At 39.7% G+C, this 25,116-nt stretch overlaps 1 protein-coding gene across 2 annotated transcripts in view; it reads right to left on the bottom strand.

Annotated features, from left to right (window-relative positions):
• Positions 1-1,516: 1,516 nt before the first annotated feature.
• Positions 1,517-25,116, bottom strand: part of lrmda (leucine rich melanocyte differentiation associated) — a 205,086-nt gene continuing 181,486 nt past the window's right edge. The window contains exon 7 of one of the 2 annotated variants that reach the window (XM_072390921.1): positions 1,517-2,117. In XM_072390921.1, the coding sequence (XP_072247022.1) occupies positions 1,993-2,117 (125 nt within the window). In that variant the 3' untranslated portion in view covers positions 1,517-1,992. Of the gene's footprint in view, positions 2,118-2,720; positions 4,703-25,116 lie in introns of those variants that run through there. The other variant, XM_072390922.1, reaches the window with a different exon arrangement.

Below are 25,116 nucleotides of genomic sequence, written 5' to 3'. Positions count from 1 at the left end.
GTCGAGACAAATGAGCCTGTTGAAACAGGCCGAGGTGCCGGATAATAAGCATTTCAAAGCAAATTCCCACTTTTCCACTTCCCTCCAATATGCAGCACATTTACTTTTCAGTGAACCCTTACTGATGCCAGCTCATCATTTATTCTCACTTGCTGCAATTGATTGACCTGCATCTTGAAGACAGGGAATGGATATAATTTTTCCCACCAAGCGATGTGGTATCAGGATCAATATTCTCACTGTTGGTTAAGCTTTTGCAACCTTTAGAATATCAGCTCGAATCGATCTCTCTCACATAATTGTCTGCATTTTCAAATCAAGTATTTTTCCCCCTTCCTTTTGAACATACCAGTGACATTTAAAATGCCTCATGGTCTTGCCATGAGGCCAGGTCAGATAAGACTAAGGGCCACAAAACACATTTATTAGCATGTTACCATTTATTGTTCATGTTTCCCTCTTTCTACTATTGCACGCCTGTGCCATAAACATGTGGGGAGGTGAGGCTATGTTATATTTCCATATAAAAAGACCCATAATTATAGGGGGTTGAAGATGGTTGTTCCCCTTATCAGAGGAAATGATAAGGGAGTAGCAGGCCTTTTGAAAGAACATGGTCCATTTTTATATAATTGGCTATAGAATTATTTATGACATTAATTGCCACATTATCGACTGGCTGTCAGCTCCTGTGTCAGTCTGTCCATCTTTCTTAACAGAAAGAACCAGCTCAGCCCGGTGCCCAGTGACAAGCTAATTACTACAGCATAACCCTGAATGACAAATGTTACTCATCTAAGACTGGCAAGGCCCAGATTTAAGGGCCACTTCCCCCACTCCAGCCATTCTGGAGCAAGAAAGACAGCAGCGTGTTGCCAAATGTAGTCAGGTGCAGGAGGGAAAGAGTTTGCATGTCAGGCAGAGAGATAAAGGGGAAGGAGTGGGAGAGGGAAAGAATTTTCTAGAGCCAGGGGGACAGTTAAATCTATCTCATACTGTCCTGTATGCTGTGTAGTTATTGGTGTTGTCACTCATAAAGACAAGACCTTTTTCTTCTCTGCCTGCCTTCTTGTAAATTTCCATTAACTGATGCCAATCAGTCATCAGGCTGTGGACTGATTGATCCTTGGTTCTTTTGACAGTAAATAACACTATAAAGTGCCTTTTGGGGAGATGAACTATGCATATAGACGTGTAATAAAGAGCTCAGAGACTGTATAGTGTATAAATACACTCCAACATTCCTAAAATTTGAAAGCAATCTTATTACAGTGATTACAGTTGTGATTAAGGTATGATCAGATACATATGCATTGTGTTATCTAGAATAAAGACAAAATGTGATTTTAATGGTCTATACCAACATGAAATCCAACTAACAGCTAACATGTGAAACACCATTACCTAGTTTTTTTAGGCTAGGCTTTTAAAAAAATTACCTTGTAAAATAAAGGAATTAAATAGAAAATATTAAGGTTCAGAGCTAGACTATTTGAGTTCACACATGCAGAGAGATGCGCACACACACTGTGGCCAGTAGTGGAGCCTGCAGGAAAGCAGAATGTCACTGATCTGCTGTGATGAAGTGGCGTGCCATTTGTTCAGCCAGGAAGTTCCCAAGAAGCAGCAGCAGTGACGGAGCTTAGGGTCAAAGAGGGCATCGCCTACAGGTAGATCTATGGCTCATACCTTAATTAATCTACTGTCCGTGATGCCAAGCATCCAATTCATTCCCTCGCATGCACAAAGGTGCACGTCAAGCATATGTCAACCTGCTCTGGCACTCCCCACCCCACCCATAATGTAGTTTGTGTTGGTGTGGCAGCTTTGGATGCGTCCCTGACGAGGATGGGAAGTGACACACACCAAACTCGGTGTGTCCCCCAGCCAGCTCCGGTGGCTCGGGGCCTGTCAATTCCAGCTCTGTCAGTGGCACTGGCTCAATGGCAGTGCCTGTGACACATGTCACAAAGTTTTAAATGTCTGCTCTTTTCAGCAGGATGGCTGGGCGCACGCTGCAGCCAGGGGAAGGATGACATTTTGTGTCGTGTGTGGGGGGGGGGACTTGTTGTGGCTCCTCTCTTCCTGCCTCCTCCGGCTGTCAGCTCCGGTTTCCTCTGAGCATATCAAAACACAGACAAATAAACCTTGTCATTTTGAAACGCTAGCACTAGTGACCAGGCTCCTGAGCGGCATGTCATCTAGAATATGGTCACACGGTCCTGTAGGAAGTCGTGAAGTGTACAAGTGCATGCGAGTAGACACTCTCTCACATACACAGTCTTACAAACCAGAGCAAATGTTTAAGCTAATGAAAATAAAGAAATGAACAGAGAGAGGCATAGTGAGCCAGACATTGCATCAGGCTATCTCTGACCTTTTCTTCATCTGTTTGTGGATGAGTGACATGCTGTACTGAAACTCAACATGGTTTCTTTCAGGCCCCACTTACATCAAGCCTCTTCTCTCTAGCCCATCATCATGGTTTAGTTACATTTATCACCTCTAACATGTAAGTATGATGAGAGTCAAGATTTATCAGTAAAGGATGTGTTAACAAACCACCTTTGCGGCTGTAATAAAGAGTGACACTGGGCAATTAAATGTCAGTTGGCTCTATATGCTTTGTTCAGGAAAATACTTAATGTAATGAACATTTCATCAATAGACAAGATTGCAAAGCACATTAAGCCATGGAACAATTTAACCAGAGACACATGTAAGTTGAACTCTTTTAATCACATTCAGCAATTACAAATTTACCTCAGATCAGCTGTGAAACATGATTTGTTTATGTAAAATCTTCTTAAAGGTTTAAACATTTTACCTGCTGTTGTAGCAAGGCACTAAAATCAACACAGTGTAAAATTATAATGATAAAAGCATAAAACTATTCGAAGAAACATCATGTGTCAGACATTGGAAACTGCATTGGATGTTAAGTTGTTGATATTTTCATACTTGCTGTGCATCTCATTGAAAATAACAAATGGAACATTTTTGTATGAAGGAGTAATGTGGTTAAAGGCACAATGGAAAACACAAATAAATGAGCAATAACACAGCAACAAAAATTAATATGCATTTGCATGCAAAAGTCTGGGCATCCTGTGTCAAAGTTCCTATTCTTTTGAGTCACTGTGAAAAAATATGACCTTATTTCCAAAAGGCAAACTAAAAAAGATGATTCTTTTTTCCTTTATTTTTCTATAACTCTATCTGACAGGAGTTTGCAACACTTTCCTATGGGACACTCACACTGTTTCAGTTTGTGTGTTTTTTTTCTTTTCAAGCCTTCTAAGGTCTGAGAGAATCTTGATTGGCTTTATAGAACTATCCATAGATTTACAATGACATTAAGGTAAAGGGAACATGTTACCAGAATTTGCAGATACCTAATGACACATGGAGCCCCATACTAAACAGATGGGAAGGTATTGTTGTCATGAAACTCTTCATTCTTTTTTATCCAAACATAGCTTTGCTAATTCCAGCCAAAACTTCACATTAATCTTTACAATTGCCCATTAATTGTTTTCAGAATACATCCAAACTTTTGAATGGGATGGGAAGAATTTAGAGTGGGATGTATTTTGCAATCAAACTGAGAGTTTGCCTTTCCAGCAATCTTGAAATGTCTTGATGAATTGGAGATCAATTAATCTGTTACTAAATATAGTAACAGTAATTTTGATTAAGGGTGCCCAAACTAGTGCATACCATCATTCCTGGAAGGTATAACTGGTTCAAACCTTGGTCCTCAATAATTTGTTAAAGGAATGTTTTTTTATCTTTATAGGCAGCATTTGATAGAAATAACATGACCGCTTGTATACGGTATGCACAAAACTAACTGACCAAGTCATTGTCATACATCTTACATGGCAGACATTTAAAAGTATAGCTTCTGTTTCAATAGACAGACTGATAGAATATATTTAATACAATTCTTAAGATCACTATATCTGCAGGCTGACTTATACTAAGCAAGAGGCACTGATTTCACTTGTTCTTCCAAATAGTCCAATGCCTTAATGTTTTAAACCAAAGTTATGTGTGTGTGTGTGCATGTGTGGGCAGGAAAGTCAGAGAAAGAGAGAATGAAGGAGATGAGACCATGTCAGGGCCCAGGTGTGTGACCGGCACCCCTTTCACCCTTGATTAGTGGCAGAAGTGGACAAGTGATCCATCATGGCTGTCAAAGAGAGGGAAGCAATTGGCTGGGTCTGTTTGTTGCTGCCTGTGTATAACACAGTAAGAGAGAGAGACTGTCCTTGCGTGTGTGTGAGTTGTGTGTCTTGACTTATGTAGCAGCTGATGCTTAGAGGCAATCATGTCAGTGGGAGTGTCATTTCTACCTCTCAGCTGCAAGCAGTGAGACAGGACTAGACTCAGCTCAGCAGAGGAGGCTTCAACAATGGAGCGAGAATAAGATAAAACAAATAAAAACCATTTTTCTTGCATAACTATAGGTTTAACAGCATATTTTGATCAAGAACAAATCTTTTCTTTTTCCAGCATATGAGGTGAGTCAAATATCACCAGTGGTTTTTAATAAATAAGAGAAGGATTTGATCCTCTGCCCTTCAGTGAGAACCCACTCATGTCCTTCTCTATGTTCGTCAGAGCTGGTCATTTCGGATGAATCTGTTGCCCTCTGAATGCTTACCATAGTACATGTAGCGACACTTGGCGAATACCCCTAAAAAGAGTAAGACAAAGTAAGGTGAGGTTTGCATCATATCTTTAAGTGAAAAAAAGGAAACGAAAATCATAAAATCAGTATTATAATAAATAAATAATCTGTTCTTATCATTTTAAGACCTTTAGCATCATAGAGTTAAGTATATATAGAACTTATGACCATGTGACCCCCAGGCCACATGTATGTATTTGCATGTGAAATTAAATTGTATAAAACTGCACTGTCTGAGTTAGAGTTCACAATGCACTTATCTGCCAGTTGCAGGTAGACTGAAAAAAAAAGTTTAATCACACACAAATTGGATCATGCTTTCATAAAAAATCCTTTCAATTTAGATAGGAAATAATAAACAGATAGCATCCAATCACTTTTGCACTTTCTATAGAAACATTAATGACATTCTTGCACTGTAATTTGTATTTGTCAAAACATCAACAGACTGGTATGGTGGACAGTGAGGGTCACATCAATGTCAGCAGGTGCACGTGGAAAGCATTCTATTCATCTATCAGACTCAAAATATATCTGCACTTGGAACTTGATGGGTGCCCTGCTCAAAGAATAATCCTGATCTGTGTTATCGTGCTAATGATCAGCGCTACAGAGAAGCATAAAACATCTTTACTTTCCTCTTGTAAAATCTTTACTTCTTCAAATAAACACACTAACTCCGATATGGTCACACAGTTTGAGAAGAACACTAAATATACAGGAAAAGTCATTATAAGTCAATAACTGAAAACAACATGTTTTGCCCAGAACCATTTTTTTTTTTGCTTCTACCCAGGTTACAAAAGCTAAAGTGTTCAAACACTGCAGTGACATTACTAAAATTGTTCTTGATCTACACTAAATCTATGAATAAAGTTAGTCTCTAACAGGCTCTAAACCATTAAAATTTCATGAGCCCAGTGTGTTTCTGTGTGACTTTAAAGATACAAACATTAAAGTAAGAAGCAGTGACTGTAAACAGACCATTTTTCTTTGTTATGTAGGGTGGGTAAAAATGCCAGGACTGCATGGGGTCTGTTTCTTACAGAGGATAAGAGGTGTTGCAGGGAAGTGCAGGGATGTCTTTTTTTCCTGTGAAAGACCAGAGAGGCCTAGTGGCAAAGTTTTGACAGGAACAAGCTCACGGTAACTAATGTACACTAAAATACACACACACACAGTGAATCACCACAGCAGGCAATTAAATAATCCTCTCTGTTGCATCATATTTAATGTACTATTCATGCTATTTATAAGTAAAATACACTAACATATTTAAAAAATAGCTTACGTTTATATATTTACGTGTGTGTGTGCACATTTGCTATGATTATAAATTAATTACATACATTAATTTCATGAGATCATTATTCATGTATTAAAGACAATACACTTTTTTACAGCTGTATGAGGTAGATTCAACTATTTTCTAACTGCAGCTAATGATTTTTCATGATGGATTTCATGATGGATTAGTTGTCTGAGCATTCTAAACAACTTAATTTTGCTTGAATTTCCAAACTAAGCTTGAAACATTTATTGATTTTTCTTTTCAGCAATTTACAGACAAATCATTATATTAAAAGTTCTGATCTAGTCTCTGAAATTGTGGGATTTTTCACCTTTCAAAGCTCAAAAAACCATATTCCTGGCTATCTGTACTTTTTTCACATAAAACTAGAAATATGATATGTGTAGTGGGAGTTTAATGACAATATTTTAACATTGCTTGAAAAAGAAAAACTGGTATTATTTGATAACTTAGATAAATGTTAAACAGAGACCTGGTCCAGACTTCAACTATACCAAAAAGGAAACTAGAGCAACAGTTGAGAACAGTTCTCATGAGTCGAGCTGCCATTCAGCTGTTAAAACGATCATCATACTGGCTATTACTACAAAATATGCATCTATGTCACTGCTCAAACACTTTGAAAATGACAGTATTTATTTAGATAAGAACATTCAAAACAAGCATGCACTTGGAGGAGAAGGCAGTGTAGGAGATGAAACGGTCAGCAGTGCTTTCTTGTTGTAATGAGTGGTGGCGCTGTCCAGGCAGATGGCTGCCCAGAGCTTTGTGGTTGGTTCGCTCTGATTCCGATGTCATAGGCACTCACACTGCCACTTGATGAATGTGGCTGGCTGAACCTAGGTGTCACCTCTTGCCAAATGAGGCAAGGACAAGTGGCATTAGTGCTGTCAATGATCCTCTGACAGCAGAACAGATACAGCTTTCACCAGGTTTTCTAAATAGACATCAAGTGTGTTATAGGAGGAGGGGGGAGGCAGGCCAGAGACAAGGCAGGAAAGGAGAGACATATGGGGGAGGCAGTGTCGCAGAGGGATGAGGAATGCTCCAAGTGGTAAGTCCAATCACATAATCCAAAGAGACATTGTCAAGGGCGGGAAGAGAATGGCAACTAAGTGACAGAAAGCAGAGATGGGGACAGAGATACTGGTGCCATATTAGTGCCAAGCATATTCTGATGCCACCCTCAATTCTAACCAAACCTGACACATCGCTCCCTTTCCCCACTCTCTCAGACTCTTCAAAGTAAGCTCTACCAAGTCTCACACACATATGAGCATATATGCGGTGCACAGACATGCACACGAACCCACACACATACCCGTCCCTTGCAGCAGTGGTGGGTGTTCTGTCAGGCGGAGGAGCAGTACGGCAACAGCAGAAGCCCACAAGCCCGAGGACAAGCTCAGTCAATCTAAATCTGGACTTTGTAGTGGAGCGGTGCTCATTTCCCCTCATAGCCCAGCTACTTGAGGTGATCCAAACACTGAAGTGTGAGAAGCTGTCACCTCCGATAAAATCCAAGACCAGCTCCATGCCTGCCTGCTCCCCCGGTGTAAGAGGGATACATATACGTGTGTTTGTGTGCCCATGAGTGTGAGTGTGTGTCTTTGCTTCTTCAGCGAGGAGGTTGGGAGCAGGGGGTGAATTCCAGCTGCTGTGATTTGCCTGGGGACATAGGTGCCATGGTAGGATACTGGGCCTGACACCACAGGACTCAGGGTATCTCACAGTGCTCTGATCACATGGTTGCTGGGGTCTTTCACATATTCACAGTGTACCCAGCGAGAAACTCACTCTCTCCAGGAGTGGAGCCCTTAAAGAGATTACCCACTGAGGTACCAGAACCAAGGCTCCTATAAGACATTACCTGGAGGGGATATATTTGTAGGTTGCAACCAAAGCCTTTCAGATATAACCTTCACAGATGAAGGAACTAAAGCTAAAGGCCCCTCAGGCCACCACACTCTGCTGAGCTCGTCACGAGCCCGTGGGGATCTAGAAGGATTGGAGGGACCACATTCTGTGATTCTCCAGCACCAATCAGAAAGATTGAGACAATGTGTGACCTGTAGCTCTTCGACAGCGCTAATATACACCTGTGTGTTATTAACGGAGAAGAGGCAGAGTAAACTAAGGGAACAAGAAGAACAAAGATCAGCGATGGGGTCTGGTTCCCAGCGAGTGAAAAAGTGCATAAATGTGAACACTCTCCATTTCAGCACTACATTAAGCAGTGAGTTGTGTGCATAAACGACACACTCCAGTTCACTGCATTCCCTTCACAGCGAGAGCTTGCTCTTATTACAAGAGAAACCGAGAGAAAGATGGGGTGGTTGGACACAGGAGAGGAAATAACTAAGCCAAACTCAGTCTTATATAATGCCTTGTGAAACCATGCACATGTCTGTGGGGTTCTGCCTGATGAACTGACACTTAATAACAAGTGGTACAGAGCTAAACTCAGTAGTTCACAATATCCTCTGTGTATCCTAAGCCATGGATGAGTGCAGTTGATTCAACACCCACACTCTTCACCATTACCACAAACCCATACGCACTTTCATCTCAAGCACACAAACACTGCACACAGTGAGAACAGTGGGAGCAACCATTGAAGTGACAGATTAACAGAGTGATGTGGAGTCTAATGTTTCCATCATGCACTGGTGGAGGAACAATAAGGCCTTTGTACTTCATGTGTCATGCACACCCTTGTTGTTTTTAAAGGGGAGAAACAAACCTCCTTGTCTTTATTAAAAGACTCCAGAATTGTTTTTCTGTACGTCTTTAGTGGAGATAACTGCAGCATAGATTCATTATCACTCACTTCGAAAGAGCTGATTACCTAAAGCATGTGTCCTCTCTACAGGGGCTTGATGGGCAATTCTGCCACAGTGTGACAAAGGCAGCAGTGCAAAACTTCACATATTATAACAGAGCTCTACTGTAAAATCAACACAAACTGTAGAGCAATAAGAGTTTATTTTTCTTATTAATGTATCAGTTTTTTAGACATAGCATAGGGTAAGGTAATAAGGGCAGAAACCAGTTTTGTAAATTGCCGTGGCCTAGAAACCAAATCCTGCACATAATGAACCTTGATTTAATTTTAGTATAAGAAAACCCTAGTTCATGAACAGAAGAGCCTCAATGTGAAGAGTAGTTTGAGAAATATCATACCTCCTCAAGTAAAGGCCAACATCTTAATTTACTATGACTGTTTAAGGTGCCAGACCTTTATTAGAGTCATTAGTTGTCATGTTGTCATGTCATTAGTTGTCATTGTTGTTGGTATGACTTGGTATGAATTTTTCACAATGAATTATTTTCATGCTTAAAAAAAAACGACATCTGGAATGATGCACAAAAAACACTACATATGTGTTCACATGCCAGTCAACCAGCTGTGCAGTAATTCATTTGGGAATCCTCATAATTTCAGTCAGATGTGCAAACCTCCAAAAAAAAAAAATCTGTTAAAATTTATTTATATACCGCCAAATCACAACAACTGTCATCTCAAAGCCTTTCAAAAGTACAGTCTAATTCAAGCCAATTAGAATCCAATTCATTGTAATACAATCACATTCCAATCAAATCAAATTCATTAAATTCCAAATTAGTCCAACTCACCCAAAGCTAATTTAAAAAAAGTTGCTTAGCTAATAACCTCCTTTGGAATTTGTCCTAAGTATGTGGAAAAAATAAAGTCCCAACTTTAAGTTGTTACTACCTACCTAACACTTCTTGCACCATATCAAATTAAAATTCCTTTTGAATTTCACTGAACAGAAAACCATCTGTTCTGAATAGGGTTTTTATTGCGAAAGATGTGCTTACAAACCAATCAGAACAGCTGATCAAAAGAAGTTCACAATGAATAGATCAAGCACTATTGCAGAAAAGTGAAATGTCACTCAGACAAATACTTAATGTGAAACAATCACAATGGCATGATTATTTTGATGATTAACTGGTTAAATTAATGTCTTGCCTGTATTGGAGGCCAATCTTTATTTGTTTGCATTGAGGGGCCTTGCTTTTTATGTAATCCTGGTTTTCATTTGTTACAGTACATAGACAATTCCCCAATGACCGCAGGGTGCTGGCTTCAAAACATTTCTGGCTCCAATTGACTCTCATTGAGAAAAAAAAAGTGAACTTCTCTCATGAAATAATAAATCAATGAATTTTTCCCACAATTCATTATTCATTGGTGTCTTTAGCTAGTTTTAATCTCTCTAATCCATGTGCTGCTGGTCCCAGCTGGAAATAATTCACAAATGTAATAGCTAAAGGTCAAAAATCAGAATCGAGGATCGCTCTTTAGCTCTACCCTTGTGTCCAAATATGCTCACGTTCAACTCCAGAAAGATTAATGAGGCTAAAGCTGAAAGCTGAACTCAAAGCTTCAAAACAGCAGTCCATAACCCAATGACTATCGTCAAAAAGCATTTGTCCTTTCAATAATATAAAGTTTACTTTTTATATAGCAGCATTCTTTTAAATGCATCTCTGGACAGATGAAACACCATGAGTTAAAGGTCTTGGGTATGGAAAATGAAAAGACAGCAATAATGAAAGCTAATTGATGGGATATGTGAATAAGGAAAGGTAGGCTTTTAGGTATCTTCCCTACTCCCACATGAATGCCAACCCCTTAACAGTAAGAAAATGAGCTCCTGTGCTTGCTTCAGTGGAAGAATTACATGTAAAAGAATAAAAGAATAAAGAGAAAATCACATTAGCCATGGGCTTTGTAGGTCTATCCTTTAAATGATTAATATTAAATAGTTTGGATAAGGACAAATCCCCGTGCACAGCTACAGAGATACTCACAGAACTGGAGGTGCATTCAACATTTGCAATTTTCTTTTCTTTCCCTGCTCATTTGAAGTCAACTGCAGTGCATACATACCTCAACTTTACCAGTTTTGGGCTGTGGGTAGACCTTTGTTAACTAGGACAGATGACAGTATTTAGGTCACCCTGACCCTTGTGGGCATGGGCAGCATGAACTGGCCTTTAGAGTTCTGCTAGATGACCTGAAACTGACAGGTATCAGCAAAGTCTTATGCTTCTACCTCTATTTGACCCGTCTGTTGCAATGATAGAATTATACTGCCCAAGAACTCCCTAACAGCATTACCCAGTCATTTTGGGATCACTAATACATAGGATGTGTGAAAAAATGTCAGTTAGGTCTTTGATATAGTTTCAAGCTTTGTAGTAGCAGTCAGAGACTGGTCTTCTGTTGGACTTTAAAGCAGTATGGAGGACTGTTCTAGATTATGGCTCATCAGCCACTAACTGAGTAGTTTCAAGCTGAAGACAACACCTAGCATCAGGTCGGTTTCTGCCAAGTGCTAACAAAAAACAATGCTCTCTGGGCTCTCAACATTAACACAACAAGAGATATAGGACAGATACATCTCATTTTCTGTCAAATAAAATGTAAGGTTATCTATTAGGTAATGAAACTGAGATCTTGCAAGCTTTACTTTCAAATAGTTGTCGGTGACTACAAAAAAATCTTACAGTTTTAAACGAATGTTCTGCACCTAAAAAAAATCATACAAACTTTTTTTTTGCATGACGTGAATACTAAACTTTGCATTCTGTCTGTCTAAGATTCTTTTTCATGCATCTCAAACCCAGAGGACACACAAGCAGAAATTCTGTGAATATGAGTGCACATGTAGTGATTTCTAGCCATATTAGCTCACGCCCTGCTTCAGAACTCTGCGTTCAATCAGCACACCCTTACAAGAGGAAGTCAGAAGGGGTGAGAGAGGGAAGGATGATGAAGTAGTTTTAATGGTTGTTACCAGCATAAAATCAGCTTGACTCTTTTCAAGGGCCATCAATATGTCAGAGAAAGACGCATCCAACGGATGTGGCTTTTAACATCAAGGTTATCCATTCTCGGCATGAATTCACTCCCTCCACTCACAGTTGCCTGTCTCATCCCTTTCTACATCAGTCCTCCCCTCTAATCTCAACTGCTTCCACTCTGTCTTTCTCCTTGACCATACTTTCTTCTATCATATTTGCTATTTTCAGTTCAATGTTTTTCCTTTCTGATTCCTATTGTTTGTTGCCCTTCTTTTCAGTCCCACCTACTGCTTTCGCACCCTTAGCCAACAATTTAATTAGTTTTATGCAGTAAAAAAAAAAAAAGCAACATGAAGAAACCAATTAACAATGCAATTACGTTTTCTGTATTATCTCTAAGGGGCTGAAATAACTGTCATGGAGACGGGGAAGAGGGGCGAACATAGCCCGGGACAGGCTTCTATAACACTTTGTGTGAGAGATTTACAAGCTCGGGTGTAGGCTGCTGTGAGAAAGGGCTGTTATTGTGGACATGATCCTATTCCGGCTGCTCTTTTATCAGTTCAGCCCAATGCCATAAGACCCTAACTCAGTCAGCACCTCCTTGTCATAGGAAAGCCAACAGATACATAACCCCCCACATCCCATAAGCTACCAGTCAGTGGACTGTGATTCAGTGTATCGCACACTGGGATGGCACACACAGCACATTGCCATGGAGAGAAAACTGAATTGTATAAAAGTGCCGGTATGCTGATATATGTCCCTGTGAGTTTGCTTAACTTTTCGCTGTAAGTTACTGTTAAATATTTCCAAAAACAGAGCAATCAGTGATGTCACAAATGAATCAGAAACCAGTCTATCCCAGTCAAGTTTAAAAATGCAAGAGACCTTACAATTTCACAATGAAATCAATGAATCCCATGATAGAAATAAATGACAGCTCTGTGTTGTAAGCAGTCCACCAGATCACCAGATATCTGTTTTTTTTTTACAACAGAGCCATGCTGTTGTTATATATGTTCTACAGTTTTGTTTCAGTTGTGCTTTTGTGCTGAAGCTTCCTTTTTATGAGCTGATTAACTAAACCTTTGCTTTGGATTTTCTGTATTACTTTGGGCTTTTGGCAGTAAAACACAGTGCTCTTGTATGCTGTAATTGAGTTTAAAGGGAACTGCGTCATGCATTAAAAGTGAGCCCCTATCCTATGTTAATGAAACTCAACTTGGCAATTTAATGTAAATCATTCCAAGATCAAACAGTGAAAGCATTAATATACTAGGGGACCCTGGCCAAGTCACTTTTTTTTTGTAAAACAAATTTAAATTACTATCACAAATTGCTGGTAATGTCATGGAAAGGCACAACAAATCTGTATCTCAAAAACAGAGAGGGGCCATTTGTTATTGGATTCGATTGTAAGGTCCACACACAGCTCATCATTGTTGCCCCATGACTTTTGAGCTCTGAATGGAATAAGCTATGTTTTGTTTTGACACACCTGGTGTGTTTAACTGTATAAGATTTGTGTGATCTCTGAAAGAAAAATCCCAGGTGACAGCAGAGGTCAGAGGCCATAATATTTTTTATCACTGAAAGTCAAAAGTAGGTTGCAAGAATTTTAAAAATTACACTTTACATGAGTTCACTTAACTCAAATGGCCTCCGCAGTCACCAGAACCCTGTGCAAGAGAACACTCACGGGACGTGGTGGAGTGGGTTATTTCCATCATGAAGGGTGATGGCCACAAATCTCCAGCAAGCGCAAGATACTATCATGTCAGATATGGTGGCAGATGAAGTGACAGATTGGTGTATGTCATTGTGTGTGTGTGTGTGTGTAGTGATGGAGTGAGACTGGCAGTGAGAAAATAGACCAAGGGGGACATAATTTAAGTAACAGATATTGATGGCATCAGCATGAGGTGTATCCTATTATCATTTTTATGATGTGCATTTCTCAGGAAAGGTATGAGGGCTTAATATGACATGGTGAAACTGAATCCATTCTTACTCTATCTCTACTAATAGACTGTTCTGTCCATTAGTTTCATTTTAACAGCTGAAGTGTCACTCGTCTCTCTTGGGTCTCAAACAAACCTGCTGTTTGTAACTTTAAGAATTAAGCTGACATTTGACCTCCTCCAGTAAAAAAAAAAAAAAAAAATAAAACATTTAGTCCATTAAACATAAATAGCTGTCATTATGATGCATGCTCTGGGCTTATGCCTTCCTGGTTTCCCTCCTGGCCGTTTACTGCGGCCCAAACAACTGCAGCGCCTGCATGTTCTCAACTTCAGCATATTGATTAAACTTTTAAATAGCTGCCATATAACCCTGGGACATCAGGAAGATTAATTTGCGTCAATGTTCATCTGTAATTCATTAGCCATTTATACTCTCCACATCCACACAGGCCATCAAGGAAATGCGCCCCATTTTTCATCGAGGCAGAGGCTGGGGAGAAGGCAGAGAGAAGGAGGGATGGAAGGAGGGCCAGAGAGACAGGAAGGAGGGGATTATACAGCCTACAACACAAGTAGTGCTCTAACGTGTCAAAAGTGTAATACACCCAGTAGCTTGAAATAAATACTTCAGAATATAAGAAACATGCGGTCATTTCATCAAATTAAATGGACGTTTCCCACTATTAACTATCTGTTGCTGAACTGATTAGAATTTGCAGTAGCAGTGTTGGAAGTGAACCGACCACTACATAAACAAACATTTATAGTGCTGTATTCTACGTTTTCTCTCAATGTTGCAGCAGAGTCTTTCAATAAATTTTTGGTTTAATTTCTCATCGCGTGAAGTCTTCAATGAGTTGAGAGGAAGGGAAAACCTGAGACTGAAATAGAGATTAAGGAACTGTGTAAATTACTCAAGATAATAACAACACACACGCACAGAAGGCCAATAGTGGATAAAGAAATAGGCTCAAGTGTGTGTATAAGAGATGGAGAGTTGAAAAATTTGCTATTGCCACAGGCTGATGGGCTGTCAGAGGAAGGTTGCAGGATCGTGGCTCAACCAGCCCTGATCAATAACAAGTAGATTTTTGTCAAATAATTCTTCTTGAAGAGCAACAAAAAACAAATTCTGTATGTTTTCATATGCTTCAAAGGCTCAGGTTTAGTCTTTTAGAAGATGATAGCTGTGTGATTAGGGTCTTACTTTACAAAAGAAACAAAAAATAAATAAACATACATATACTGTAAATATATGGTAAAAGAGCACATAGTAGCACATACTCTATATACTGGTTACATTTACTGCTTATTTGCAGAAATGGTTCACGTAGGGAAAAGCACTGTTAACACACTAAATGGCTATAACCAAACACTTTAAACAGAGAATGGCATTATTCATTGATGGCTGAATTACAGATTCAACCAGACAAATGTTTGCCAGTTATGACTCTTTATATGTTCAACTCTTGAGGATGAGGAGGAAATTGAATTTGGGAGAGCACACATTTTGACTGCAGAAAGAGATTACCATTGTGTGGGGTTTTATGGAAAAAAAAAAAGGTGAAATTAATTTCAGTGACATTTATTCCACACAGCCTGAGGATAACGCTGGTTACGGTAGCTCTGGAGTCTGAAGATAAGAGGACGATGGTTTAAGGTGGAGGACTCAGGCAGTTTACAAAGTCCTAAGTACCCTTGGACCGCCTCTCTTGAGGCATGGCTATCATATAACCAACACACACCTTGAATGCAAGGAAAAAAAAAACTTCTTTAAGCACAACAATGACAAGCTGGTTATTTGCTGCTAGAGTTCATCTACCCTTAAGGGAACATGAAGCCACTAATGACACAAGTAATCATAAGCGCTCATTTTCCCCGTTAACATGTGGATCACAAATCACCACCCATGCACAGCACATGGCCTGACACTGATCGATTGTGTTCTTCATTACACCCAGGATTTCTAATTAAAAGAAAAGCACAGATAAGTGGTTCAAACCTCTGACCAAAATAGAAAGAAAAAAGTGAAAATTGCAATTAGAGGTTTGACTGTGTTCGCTAATGGTGCCGTTAATAAGAGCGGCTGGTGAGTCACTCAATGAAGGTTTAATCACTGGGACAGGATTCAATAACAAAAGAGCATAATATTAATCACCAGAGAGTGATAACTTCACTGTTCATCTCTATGACATTGGAGGAAGGGATGAATTAATGATGCTCTCCATCTGAACACATTAAATAATAATTATCAGGCAAAACAGCATGAAAGGGACTGCATAATGAACCCCATTGTCAGGTCAATTACAACCACATAAAACTGTTCAAAGGGACGTAGCTTGTTACTAGATAGCCACACCAGAAAGGACAGCTGTGGCTTTATCAGAGGAAGGTGCTGGGCTTAAAATGTGTTGAGGGGGTGACATGTACTTAGAGGGCACTGAAAGTGTGTGTAGCTGCACATGCCGACTGTAAAAAGCCAGAAGCGTTCAGTGAGGCATTCAGCAAGGAACACATAGAAAATTGGCCAGCAAAAGAAAAATGACATGACAATGATAGTGTTTTGCTGGCTCTAAAGCAAAGTCACTCGCTAAGTGTCATGTTAACTAAACTCAACTACAGAGACAATGATGGACTTCACGCGTCAGTGGACAGAATGGCACCTCGCTGTGTGTCAGTGACAATTTCCATCAAAGATGGCCCGTAAATTTAGCCACGCGAGTAAGTGCTGCTGGAGTTTTTCACATGCATATAAACATGCTCTGATCATTTAGTTGCCTGTTGTACAATTGTCTTCCTTTGCAAAAATTGACAAAAGTTTTTTTTCCACAAAACTCTTGCTTGTCATCCTTTGGTTTCCCTTTTGATCTAGACATCAATTACCACATGGCTGTTACCACTCTGAGACACTCTCTTAAACAAAGAGCCTACTGACCTCAAGTGTGACACATATCAATACTAATCTGACGTCTTGTTTCACAGCCGTCACCCTCAAGAGCCTGGCTGGCTGCACCTGCCTGACCAGAATGCCCAGGGTTAGCTACGCTCCTTCTCACTTCCTTCGCCTGCAGACATCAAACACTTATTACTCTCTATCCGGGCCTTGCTAACTGACTGGCCAGTTTGGACACACGGAGGCTCCATTATTAGAGTCATTTCAGAGCCCATCCTGACGCCTGTTAGGCAGTTTGCTACCTGGGGCTCCTGCTCCCTGCCTACCCGAATGAGTGCCTGGCCAGCCGAACAGTGATTGGACATGACATGGTGACAGAAAACAGTAGAGAAGGGCAATAGAAATAAAAGAACAGAGATGGCAGAGTGAGGCAGACAGAGCAGGGGACAGAGAAAGGTGGGTATGTTAGCCAAGGCCCTTGTGGCATAGGGTGTGCCCATCAACACGGATAAGCGTTAGCCAAGAGCTGCATGTCACAGTGATGGAAGGGCTGGATCACTCACATCAGGGCATCATCTGACTGGAAGATATCAATCTCTAGGCTTAATCTAAAGGGACATGGTAAAATATCCTTTAACATTGCTCTTCCACCCTGTCTTTGTGTGTCCCCTGCTTTTGTCTCTTTCACAGCTGAAAATGTGTGTAACCTTCATTGTTGGACTTCAATCGACCACACTCATTTTCACATCCCATTTCCTCTGTCTCCACTACTGACAGTCAAATTATGATGGGCAAAATGGTACCTTGACATGTGGCATTTAGCACAATTTGTCATCAGATGTGGAAAGAAAAAAAAGTGTAAAAGAAAAGAAGATGATTCATAAATACGATTCATGAACAGCTTGGATGAATACAGTTTATAGAAATCAAATGTGAATTTAATCAATATCATATTTTGGGGAAAAAATGAGTGTCAGGGATTAGGAGAGTTAATTAAGTATTTGAAAATAAAGTAAAAGTTTTCTGCATCACTAAATTTAGTTTGTAAAGGCAGTTGTAAATGAAAGAGGGAAATCAGAATTTAGGCCCAGTAAACAAGATAGACCTTTCGCAATAATCAACTTATTTCAAAATATCTTGCACAGTATCTAGAAATGACCCAAAGTAATCTAGCTTTTCGTATCCTGCTCAACGAGTCCTCCGACTGAAACTGTCATATAAGTAGTTTGTTCATCAATACAGCCCATAACAGTATCCTGGAAAGTACTGCCCCTACAGGCAGAAGAAGAGAAATCTGACTGATATGATACATGCACTCATAAAGCATGTCTTAGTCTATACTGTGTTATAAGGCTGCACAGAGCTACACACATTCACACACCAACGGACGCATTAGCACAATGTGGGGTTCGGTCTCTTGCTCAAGGACCCTTCAACATGTTTTCCAGGGAAGCCAGGAATCAAACCACCGACCTTCTGGTTGGCAGACAACTGCTCATTCAACCCTATGTACATAATGCAACAGATGCAATGGGCTTTGCATATAGCTGCATCTGTCTCAGTATGCCAGTACAGGCATCCCAAGACATATCTCTCAGAACAAAAGTGGAGTGTGTCACGGAACACAGGACACAGATGCAGGGTCGTTTCAAGGTAAGAGTGTTTATTCACAATAATAACGTTGAGGATCTCCAAATAGAGCAAAGCAAGGGGCTGTTAAAATCCCGAGGCGCTCTCCTCAATAACTATATTTGAGGAGGTACAGGTATGAAAATGATCAGAAACAAAACTCTATCCACTCCAGGAGGAAAACAGAACAGGCGATAAATGATTACAAATAAATCTTCACGCTCTCCTACTGAGGTGGACTGAAACAAAAAAAAGCTCACCCGATAAGCGGGGCACAAACACTATGGAACTTTACAAGAAACAAAAACTCTCTCCTTCTAATGGAGGCTTTATGAAGCATTAACAATAATTAAAAGACGCAACACTCCACTATCAGAGGTTCTATGAAATATTAACGTAAACCAAAATCACTCCTTAACGGAGGAACAAAACAGACTATGAAACTTACAGTGGGATAAACTGTGGCTATGGAATAAATGACAAAATAAAGATAGTTCTGTAGGAGGAACACTCGATTACAGGCTCGAGAAAACAAGACTATGGATCGCTCTGCAGGAGGATCGCTCAACTGCAGGCTCGAGGATATGAGACTATGGGTTTTTGTGGGACAAGGACGCTAGAGTAAGGAATGTGACGAGTTACAACACACTGGCACAAGACAAGGGAGACGCAGACTATTTGAACACATGAGGAGCCATTGGGAACAGGTGGAAACACTTTGGAATCAGGGAAGACAATCAGACACTTGACACAAGAGGAAAGGCAAGGTACCTGAAACGAGAGGGGCAGTTAGTATTTCAAAATAAAACAGGAAATGACGAAACAAGACATGAATCAAAACCTAAAACGTGACAGAGTGCTAAATACAAAGACGATAACATGGATGTACGTAGAATCACTCCACTTTCACACTATTATGTGACACTAGAAAGTGTGATAACATCTGTGTATTGATATATATATATATATATATATATATATATATTTTACATTCCAATACTGATATATGAACATTCCTAATGATCAATACTCACAACACTTTGCTACTATATTACTACAACTGTGGCACAATATCGTATAGCAAAATTATTTCTGGGACAGTATGTTGTGAAATAAAAGCAGTTAATGAGACAGTACAACTGAACGACTCAGCTAAAGTTATACATCTTCTGCTGCTCAGTTCACTCATGGTGAACTGAGCAGTAATGATTCGAAGCATTTGGAAATCATTACAATGAGGTGACACACTTGAACACAGTGTTTATTAGTCAGGATATGTGTGAATAAACCATGTGTCTTACTTACCCTAAAGGGGTGAATTATTTGTTTGACAAGATGTAAAATGTATACAATACATTCACTTATTCATAATTAATGGCACTTGGCTTTAAAAAATCTTGCAGAGGGCTTGAAGTTGAAAATGAGTTGACCAGGTAACACTGGAGCATAAACAGAAAGGCTGTTTCGTATCATACATATGTAGAACACTGATGTCTTTTTTAAAGTCTGTTGAAGTCAAACCTTCTATGATGTCTGGTAACATTGTTTTTAGAGTTCTAATGAAAGTATGTAAAAGTCAATAAGGCAGAATAAAAGCTATAGCAATGATAGAGGCGTGCATTTATGAAGCATCAAAGCCTGTTGATGTGGTGAAAAATATATGTTCTTGGTGACGTCACAAGCAGTGAAAAAATTTAAATTAAGATTAAATCAAATTACGTGCTGTCATTTTGTTGCCCGGATTTAAAATGATGAAACCACAGAAGCCAATCAGAGAAGCTAGGGTGATGATGGGTTTGTGTTGTGTGGAATATTTCATGCCCCTCTGGCCTGCATGTGCTCCATTCAGATGGATGGCTCCACTGTAACTCTATTTCTTTTAATTAATATGACATATCCCCTGTTCATATGCAGGGAGTAAGGGAGGGGACAGCGAGATGAAGGTATGAAAGAATGATTAACTGTGGATCTGTCCCTCCTTGTGAGAAATGAGCTTGCCTCCTCTGTTCTCCCCAGTCCCTCCTCCTCTTCATTTCCGTCTCCCTCACTCTCCTTCGTCTGTGTCCTTCTTTGGCTCACTTCATTTCTTTTTGCACCCTCCCATCTCTCTCTCTTTCCCCTTATCTCTGTCTCTCCTTCTCCTTCTCTCCTCACCCCCCCCCCCGACACTCTCGGACTGTCCTCAGCCCTTGCACATCTCCTGACAGGTAGAATAATAACGCTCGTACATCACTGCCCTGAAAAGTCCAATAACCTAAATCTTCACTTGCCACACACCCCGGGACTCAATTACTTTATTGACATGTAATCTTCATAAGGGGAGAAATATTGAGCATGTAAGGTCAGCCGGTTATGAAGACATATTATCATATTATCTGCATGAGGGTTGTAGGGGCTAGGACCTGACAAAGCTAATTATAATGGTACATGTTTCAGAGCTCAGAGCACATTATCTGCTTGGCTGCTTCGTTGAGCCACAGCTGAGGTATAGCAGAGAAGGGGATAAGATTTCAAACCTAATAGGGGTGGGATGCCATCTCAGGGCATAGGAATTAATGAAGCCAAATATTATCGACTGCACATCACAGCACTAATGTCCTTGATTTGTTCAATGTATTTATCAGGATTACCATGCCATACTCTTACAGGTAACACACATCCCAATAGAAGCAGAGCAAGGAAACAATCCCTGAAACTGTGCAATGAAAAAAAAAAAGGAAGCTATGCAGTTTGACTTCAAGTATGATATAAAAAGTGCAAATAAACATCACATCTTGAGCTCTTCCTCAACCCAAAATGTCATAGTGGGTTAGTGACGCAGGAAGGACACATGCCTTTGGCTGTGTTATCACCGCTCTCCCAGGGTTATCTCAACATCATCCTCTTTTTGAAAAAAACTGCTATATAAAGCAAAAACAATAATCTGAGTGGAGGATATAATCAAAGGAGGAAAGATCTATCCATCCATCCATTTTCTATACTCAGTTAATCCAATGTAGGGCTGCAGGGGGGCTGGAGCCTATCCCAGCTGTCATTAGGTGAGAGGCAGGTTACACTCTGGTCCATCACAGGGCCACACAGAGACAAACAAGACACACAACCATCCACGCTCACACTCACTCCTAGAGACAATTTAGAGTCACCAATCAACCCAACATGCATGTTTTTGGACTGTGGGAGGAAGTCGGAATACCCGGAGTTAACCCACGAACACACGGGGAGTCAAGGAGGAGAAATGATAAAGGAAATGTAAGAAAGGAAATTATTTATTTAATCAATACCATCATGAATCAGAAAGTAGAAAATAACAGTTGGTTAGCCCTGAGAGACTCTATACCTGGGTTAGAGTGGAGGCAAACAAACGTGGAATATCATTGCAAGCTATGTTCATTTCACTTTACCCCATATCATGCCCTCTGCATTTCTGTTATCGAGCTGTCCACATCCCTAAATCAGGCTTATAGCTGCTAAAGAAGCTGGAAATGGTGTGGAAGGTTTTGCAAGTCCTGCCAAAGGTTATCTGTTAACACTAACTAATGGTGTCAAGTGGGGAGACATATTTTACCTTTCTTATGAGACTCTGTAGGTATTCAAAACTCCGCACAGTAATTTGCACAAAAATGACTTATTTCTATACAGAGCTGCTACAACAGTTACTACATCATGAAGCTGATGACTTCAACAAATACCACACGCTGTATGCAACTGTCTTATGAAAAAAGAACATTTTGTGCAGATTTGATTTAAATTATGATTCAAATGATGTCAACCATTTCCAAAAAATGCCTATTTTTTTATGCCTGATTTTCCAGAGGGATGACGAATTAAGCAAAAAGCATTTTAAATTCCTTTTAAATTACAACAATCTTGGATAAATTCATGTGTTGAAGAGAAAAAGATATGATTCAGTCAATTCAATCATCTTGCACTGCAGCGCCATTACATGCCAGAAACTATTTTCAAATCAAATTATGATGGTGAAATAACTTGTCGGCTTATATTATCATGACAGAGAAACCTGCTCTGTCCGTTTAACGGGACTTAATAAGCAAATCAAAGTGACAGATTAAAAGGTTGTTTGGGACTTGCTAGCATTTCTGTGACCCTCAGTCTTTTCACTCTAGTTGAGCTGAGATGTTGATGCCTCTGTGAACCATAAAAGGACCCACTACGTCCTGCAACTGAGGCCCCCCTTTTATATTTTTAAAGAGATAAAATGCACATCACTCCAACATAAAAGCTTTGACATTCATATCCATTTGACCCAGTGGACTTTGAGGCCGGGCAGGACAAGCTGACCTACAAAAATCACTTTGCTACACTGTGTCTGCGTTTTGTTCAGCTCTGACATGATTCATTCAGCTGCAGAGTGAATCTGAAGCAAAAAGCTCAGCTCCATAGCACAGGAATCCAAGTACTCTGGATAATGGTCTTCTCTTCTTTTTGCAAGTAGCAAATCCAAACAAGGCTTTCACCCTGTACAACGCAAGAAAAAAAATGGCACTTAATGTGAGCTATGCTGATACTCTGACAATAGTTTGTCTTCAGATATCACAGCTTAGTGTCTCCCAATTGTATATTGATGCTGAGGCAGTTGACAATAAATCACTGGATCCACCAGAGTGAACACAGAGAGTGAGAAAACAGTTTAGACAATGGCCCAGTGGAGCTTGCTATAATTGACAGATGAGTTCAGCTCTTTTCACTGCAATAGCTCTGAGCATTGAGGGTACCTGGGAATGAGTGTGTTCAATGTGTGATGTTTGAGGACCCACAACACTCTATGGAACCCTTGTCTGCATTCACGTCTGAATATGTGCATCACACCATTGACATGGCATTTGCACTGTAGATATCACTTTGTCTTAGTTACTCAAGTATATCTGAAATGTATCTATATTGAGAACCGCCCATTTACACCATTAAAAAAAAACAAAAAAACACAAGGGGTGTCATTTCCTATAAGTTTGTATTTTGAATTGCATTTGCAATCTAGCAGCCTTATTATGTGACATTATGACCTAACTTTGATTAATAATACAAAAATAGTCTTTTAAGGGATAGTTGAGTTGAATTATAACCTTATCACAACCACAGCATTATTCTTTGTTGCTTTGTCCATCATTCCTACGAATGACAGAGGTACTCACGACACTGCAAGGAACTAAGGACATACAATACAGTTAGGTTCTTTATTCCTTCTGGAGTAATAATTAGAACTGTTAAAAAGCTTGCTGACACTACAGATGACTGTCTTGGTAAAGCTTAACTTGTAGTGTAAGTAAATAAATGTTAATCTTTAATGTACATGAACGTCCAATCTGAAGTGACCTATCTTTCCAAGGAAAATAACTGGATATTATCATCACTACGGTAAGGGTTTGGTGGTATCCTTTAGTGTTAGACACTAGACAATGTAAATAAGTTGTTTATGTAAAGGGAACAGACCTGCGGTATATTGTAATAAGAGAGATGGACTTATGTTCACTGTGTGAACTTGTGTTTCAAAATCTTTAGAACAAGCAGTATATGTGAACTCTCCCAGCCACCATGACATGCATAAAATGGATGTGTGTACACAACAAAAGTGAGAATATCCTTGTGCTGTTAAATGATTGCAATACTACCACTGCAGTCCAACATTTTAAAAATGTATATGACCAAATACCCTAAACTTAAAGGTAACACAACTTTTATAAAGAAAAGTTAATCTTTTAGTTATACATTCTTGGGGATTATTGGGGGTATGTCCTCTAACAAGTCCACACTGTTGAAATGTGAATTTTCTTTGAATGTTAGTAAGTCTTTGGCATGTATAACTCTATATTGCAAAGCCTGACAAAAACATCTGGTGATATGGCACAGCCGCTCAGTAGCATTACAAACAAGACACTGTGAGAATTATGATTTAATTTTGTTAAGACATTTACCAGACCAGCATTAAGTCACATATTCATCTTGAATGATTACTGTGTGCGATCAGTTTTCCTAGCATCAGAAAATGTAATTCATCAAAAAATGCCACATTTAGATATTAAGAGACATCAACCAACATTTTACTGTGTGGACTCTTATCATACAATCTAAAAATATTAACATCCCTGGTACTACACAATGATTAAAAAGCTACAGGGCTTATTATGATCTGATCCCGTCACCTTTGTAATGAAAAGTTGTCCAGCATCTGTCTGCATGTTAGTGGCAATTCATCAGAATGAAGGCTTGCAAACCTCTTCATGAAAAAAGACTGAGCAGGCAATTTGTTTCATAGGGTATGGACACAGAAAAAAAAGAGGTAGACCTGACGTCGGTCCTGCAGTAAAAATATCCAAATCCATCTGAAAGTCAACAACAAACTTAAATTATCATGATGGACTCCCACTTTTGGAAACCATGAAGTCTACACAAACCGACCTCAGCTTTTGTCTGAAAGTTTGACTTCAAAAGCACAAACTGCATCTCAGTTGTCTGGAACCGCAACTACAAATCCCAGCAGAAGAAAATTGATGTTGCTTTATAAGAACCAGAGCTGATTGTAGCAGACCCATCCAGCTCAGAGGATTTATGTTCTGTAACCTTCCTGAGAATGGCCAGCGCTATTGGGAAGTAGACCAAGGTCCAGAGCACCAGCTGTATGTTTTTCCAAGAGGACTGGAATTGTTTGGCAGAAACTCATGTCCTTGTCTAGCTGTCAGACATATTAAGAGAAGCAGCCAACAAACTTACATCTGTTTGTGCCTGAGGACGTTTTAATGGGTGAGTCCACTTGGTTTTGAATCAT

The sequence above is a fragment of the Leuresthes tenuis genome, unplaced genomic scaffold (assembly GCF_036924035.1).
Source record: "Leuresthes tenuis unplaced genomic scaffold, fLeuTen1.0.hap1 SCAF_8, whole genome shotgun sequence".
Classification (NCBI taxonomy): domain Eukaryota; kingdom Metazoa; phylum Chordata; class Actinopteri; order Atheriniformes; family Atherinopsidae; genus Leuresthes; species Leuresthes tenuis.
This window is presented reverse-complemented; position numbering and strand designations above follow the sequence as displayed.